Source organism: Otolemur garnettii, unplaced genomic scaffold (genome assembly GCF_000181295.1).
Source record: "Otolemur garnettii isolate 467f Iridium unplaced genomic scaffold, OtoGar3 scaffold00098, whole genome shotgun sequence".
In the NCBI taxonomy this organism is placed as follows: domain Eukaryota; kingdom Metazoa; phylum Chordata; class Mammalia; order Primates; family Galagidae; genus Otolemur; species Otolemur garnettii.
The window spans coordinates 6968327-6973827 of record NW_003852493.1 but is presented as its reverse complement, the minus strand read 5'-3'; the positions used below and the strand labels follow the sequence as shown (position 1 = coordinate 6973827).

Below are 5501 nucleotides of genomic sequence, written 5' to 3'. Positions count from 1 at the left end.
AGACTCGCTTGAGCCCAGGAGTTGGAGGTTGCTGTGAGCTGTAATGCCACGGCACTCTGCCCAGGGGGACAGCTTGAGGCTCTGTCTCAAAAAAAAAATAATAATAATAATAATTATTATGTTCATATAGTTTCTCTGAGGTGGCCCCTGTGCTTGACATATGCTAACACAGGAAGACAGAAACTACATTTAACGTAATAGCACCTCATGTTTTGTACTTTTCCACTCCCTAGCCAGGGTAAGAGAATTGTGTCATGCAACCTCCTTCCTAAAAACAGCTGGATTTCTGTACCCTGTGTTTGGGAATAACCAGAGAACAAGCTTCACCAGGTTATGAGCTCTTGGCTTCCTGAATATTTCCTTCAAATTAATTTTATTGGCTATGAACAGGATTAATATTTATATCTGAACTTAGAATTCTTACCATTAATTCTTTTTCTAGATGAGACTGAACAAGAGGTCAGACCAGTTGCCAGGGTTAAATGTCCATCTCCTGTTCTAAATACTCCCTGGATACCATTTCAGAACTATTGTTACAATTTCATGATAACAAACAATAGACATATGGCAATGACACAGGATGAAGTACATTCTAAATGCCAGAAACTCCGTAAGTATATTATGCTCTCATTTTTTTTTCAATTTCACCAGTTATAATTAACACTAGTAACTAGATCCCAGAAATAGTTTACCTCCTAATTTCTACATTATCAACGACAAAGTATTAAAATTTGTGGTTAGTTAAAATGGAACATATAGGAGTAATCCTCTTTCCTCATTCATTCCAAAACTAGCCTGTCTTTGTGTTAACAAGATAGGTTCTCCTTCGAAAGGAAAAGGAATGACGTAAGGGAGCAGAGAACTGGGTGTTTCAGCAAGCGAGGCTGTGAGTAAGTGAAGCTAGGTTAGTTTGAGTGGATGAAAGTTAATATGTGCCCCAAAGAAGCAGCAATCCATGAAGAAATGCACATTTCACGCTTTCAGCTCTCAAGACTCTTCAGATAATTCCTGAGGTCCCCAGTGGATTTGTGACCTCTGAAAGATAGAACTGATGGAACCAAGAACTTTCTGAAAAGTGCGCTCTGTATGGCACACTTTGGGGGAATAATGGTTTGATATTTTCTACAGGAACATTTTTCCATGTTCTGGAAAAAAAAAAAATTCTTAGAAAAAGAATAGGTTGAAAAAAAACAAGGTTAGTAAGCACTGTACACCATAGTTTGTGTTGGACATTATCAAATGAGCATTTCCATGTGCTTTAAGAAATACTAGTATAGGCTCGGTGCCTGCGGCTCAAGTGGCTAAGGCACCAGCCACATACACCTAAGGTGGGGGGTTTGAATCCAGCCCGGGCCGCCAAAACAACAATGACAGCTGCAACCAAAAAAAAAAAAAAAAAAACTAGCTGGGCGTTGTGGTGGGCACCTGTGGTCCCGGCTGAGGCAGGAGACTCGCTTGAGCCCAGGAGTTGGAGGTTGCTGTGAGCTGTGATGCCACGGCACTCTACCCAAAGGGACAGCTTGAGGCTCTGTCTCAAAAAAAAGAAAAGAAAAGAAAAGAAATACTGGTGTAAATTAACAAACTTTAACCTTGTTAAATCAGTATTGCAGACTTCTTACCCATTGTAGACCTTTTCTAAGGAACCCCTTGTTAATTTCCTGAGGAATACACTTTGGCAAATGTTATTTATTATATATTTCCATCTCTAAGGAAAAGGAAAATCTGGCTTATATTCATTCAAGAGATTTTATTCCTTACAGAGTGATCTTTAACAAGATAGCATTAATATGGGTGGAGGTCTACCACCTAAAGTGACCTTTAAATGGGGGGAAAGTGAAGGGCATCAGTATTAAATTCTCTACTCAGTATTAATTTTCCAACATACTGCAAGACCAAATTTAATGTCAAAATGCTGGAAGACTTTTTATCCTGTTTGTTTTAGTACATTGAGATAGTTTTAATTTACATATCTTTCTAATTTTCCAATATAGTTTAAGTTTTACATATATTAAACTGGGAGACACAATTTTCTAAATCTATCAAAGAAAGTGAAATATTCTGGATAAGGAACTATTAAAGTTATTGATTATTTTTTATTTAACAGATCCAAAATCACATATTCTGAGTATTCGAGATGAAAATGAGAACAACTTTGTTTTAGAGCAACTTCTGTACTTCAGTTATATGGCTTCGTGGGTCATGTTAGGAATAACTTATGAAAGTAAGTTATAAATCTACTGATTTTCTCTATTTGTGTTCATACTTCATGACAACCCATTTATCAAGCTATGGAAGTACAGTTCTTCTTCAAAGAACATGCTTCAATATGTAAAAACATAATTATGTATTAACATACCTTATATAAATACCATGACACTTTTTGTCTCTGTTCTGCCTTTAATATACTTTTCCCACTGAGTCTGGAGTTAAATGGTAGAAAATAATCTCCTTGCTTCACTCTTCCTTCTCACAACTCAAGATTAACTAAAAATGATCACACTCCCATATAAATCTCCAATACGTACGTCTCTACTAACTATGTGGGATTGAGCAAGAACAGAATCCTTCTATGAATGTTGCATCTTTGGGTTTATAGCACTGGCTTGGGGGTATACATAAGGTCAGCATTAAGAAAACAAAACACATGGTCTGATAATGGGATAGAATATTAAAATTGGGGCTAAATCCAAAATATAATTGATATGAAAAATTTAAAAACAGAGTCGAATATGGGAAAACCAGACCACTTTAGAAAGATTCTCAGGAATGTCCTGAAATCACAATAGTTTTAGATTTAAGAAAATTTGCTGTCAGTATAAAGAATCAAAAGCCTACATTTATCTTAAAAAGGGCTTACTAAGGGTACAGGACAATGACAGCCAGAGATAAGGTAGCAAAAGAAGCTAAATTACTCAAATTTAGGAGTGGGGCAAAAAATGGAGAGAAACTAGGAGGAAAGTTCCCGGGCTTCACCTGAAGGCCACTAAAGAAACATGGTCTGGTATTGAGCAATGGAGACTATGCCCAGGACACAGAGGTTTAAACTGTGCTCTCTGATGTACTTTGTAATTATCAGAAATTACTAAATATCTATTCTATATTCTGGAAAAGCATGTTCAGAAACGAAGACTTCCTTTCAATTGTCTTCTTTTATAAACTATATTAGTAGCCAAAATTTCTATGAACATATCCAGACCTAGGAGGAACATAAAAAAGATACCGTAAGCAAATAGCAATCTGTTTTTTTGTTTGTTTGGTTTTTTGTTTTTGAGACAGAGTTTTACTTATTAACTCTTGGTAGAGTGCTGTGAAGTCACAGCTCACAGCAACCTCTAACTCCTTGGGCTTAGGTGATTCTCTTGCCTCTGTCTCAGCCTCCCGAGTAACTGGGACTACAGGCGCCCACTACAACACCCAGCTATTTTTTTTGTTGCAGTTTGGCAGGGGCTGGGTTTGAACCCACCACCCTCGGTATATGGGGCCAGCGCCCTACTCCCTGAGCCACAGGCACCACCCAGCAATTTGTTTTAAATCTAATTCTTCCTGACTTAATTTACATCCATAAGTCAGTGTTTAGTTACTTTGATATACTTGCCAAATATTAAATTATATATGGCATCTCTACAAAGGACTTTACTTTTTAAAACATTCTTTAATTTTCAATAGTAGGACCATAAATGACTAAGAGACACCACAATAGGTCAACTAAGAGATACTTCAAGCCAAGTGAAAAAGTGACCTTTCCTTACAGCAGCTTTAGAAGACATCATTGCACATTGTATTGATCAGAAGATCAGTAACTCTGAAGTATGGGAGAGGGAAAGAGGCCTGGGAGACACGCTATGATACAAGGCAGCAAGCAGGAGCTGGATCGTGTGTGCAGTTATGTGGCGTGTGTATTGCTGCAGGCATGCGTTTAGGTGTGTTGCTGGGGAGATGGCGATCAGGACATCAAGATGTGTAGGAAATGAGGGCACCGCTCTCCATACCAATTTATAATTTTGATAGGAACTTTTTTTAAAAAAGCATTACTGAGACATTTTCCAACACCATTCGATGCAGCCATTTGAAGTGTACAATTTAGTGATTTTTAGTATAGACACAGAATTTTGCACCCGTCACTACCCTAAAAACAAACACAATGCCCAACAGTGTTCCTTCCCCATTCCCTACCCCTCTCCTGGTCCTCAGCAACCACTGATCTCCTTTCTGTCTCTGTGGATTGCCTATTCTAGACATTTCATATAAATGGGATCACATAATATGTGATTTTTTGTGTGTGACTGGCTTCTTCTCTTTAGTTTAAAGGTTCAAAGTGCACCCTTATTCTTCTGTGTATCAGTAGCCCCTACTTATGACTGAGTAATATTCCATTCTGTGGATATATCACATTCTATTTATCCAGTCACCATTTGATGCACATTTAGGTGGTTTTCACATTTTTGATTATTACGAATCATGCTCCTCTGAATATTTACGTATAAGTTTTTATGTAGACATGTTTTCATTTCTCTTTCGTGTACACCTGGATCAGAATTGCTGGGCCTTCTATTTAATCCTTCAGAGAACTGCTAGACTGTTTTCCAAAGCAGCTAGATTTTCCATTCCCAACAACAGCATTTGGGAGTTCGAGTTTCTCCATATGTATGCCAACATTGGTTTTTAATCAGTCTTTTTGACTCTAGGCCACCAACTCTGTGTGATAGCTCGTTAAGGGTTTTGGGGGGGGTTGGGGTTTTGGGGGGTTTTTTTGAGATCATTGAGGTTTTTATTGCATTTCCCTGATCAGTGATCTTAAGCATCTTTTCATGTGCTTATGAGATATTTGTATATCATCTTTGGAGAAAGTTCTATCAGTATCTTTTATTGGCTTTTCACTGTGTTTATTACTTACATTTTAAAAAAATGTTAAAAAGGAAAATCTCATCATCAGTTCTACTCAGCTCTCATCCCTCCCTCTTGCCCATACAACTCCTGACCCATTTCCTCAGGGCCACTTCAAAACTGAACCTGTTCCAGGGCCCAGAGGATGGGTAGTCCCTCAGGAATCCCACCCTCCTCATCTCCAGCTTCCGCAGTCTCCACTCAGCATTGGAGGCTGCTGCAGTGGCGGCAGCTGGGGCTGATTCTGCTTCTTTTGTTTTGGCCTCGTGGCTGCGGCAACGGCTGCAACAGGATTTGGTGGGCAATGAGGAAGTCTCATCCCTGTCTTGATAGCACAGAAGCTTTAGTTTAGATGAACTCCAATTTATCTATTTTTTCTTTTGCCACTTGTGCATATCTAAGAAGGCTTTCCTTCTTAGAGTCACAGTGACTTAATCTTGTATTTTCTTCTAAGGGTTTTATAATTTCAGCTCTTATATTTAGGACTATGATCTATTTAGAGTTAATTTTTGTATATGGTGAAAGGAAGGGGTCCAACTTCATGTTTTTTGCATGTTGAAATCTAGTTGCCCAGCATGGTTTATTTAACAGACTATTCTTTTTTTTTTTTTTTTTTT

General features: G+C 38.1%; 1 protein-coding gene across 3 annotated transcripts in view; it reads left to right on the top strand.

Moving 5' to 3' along the window:
- The window catches only part of LOC100945491 (CD302 antigen), a 149060-nt gene that overhangs the window by 83238 nt on the left and 60321 nt on the right, over positions 1–5501 (top strand). For all 3 annotated transcript variants that reach the window (XM_003795973.3, XM_003795972.3, XM_003795974.2), the window contains exons 27-28: positions 443–610; positions 2105–2221. In XM_003795973.3, coding sequence (XP_003796021.1) covers positions 443–610; positions 2105–2221 — 285 coding nt within the window. The remainder of the gene's footprint in view (positions 1–442; positions 611–2104; positions 2222–5501) is intronic.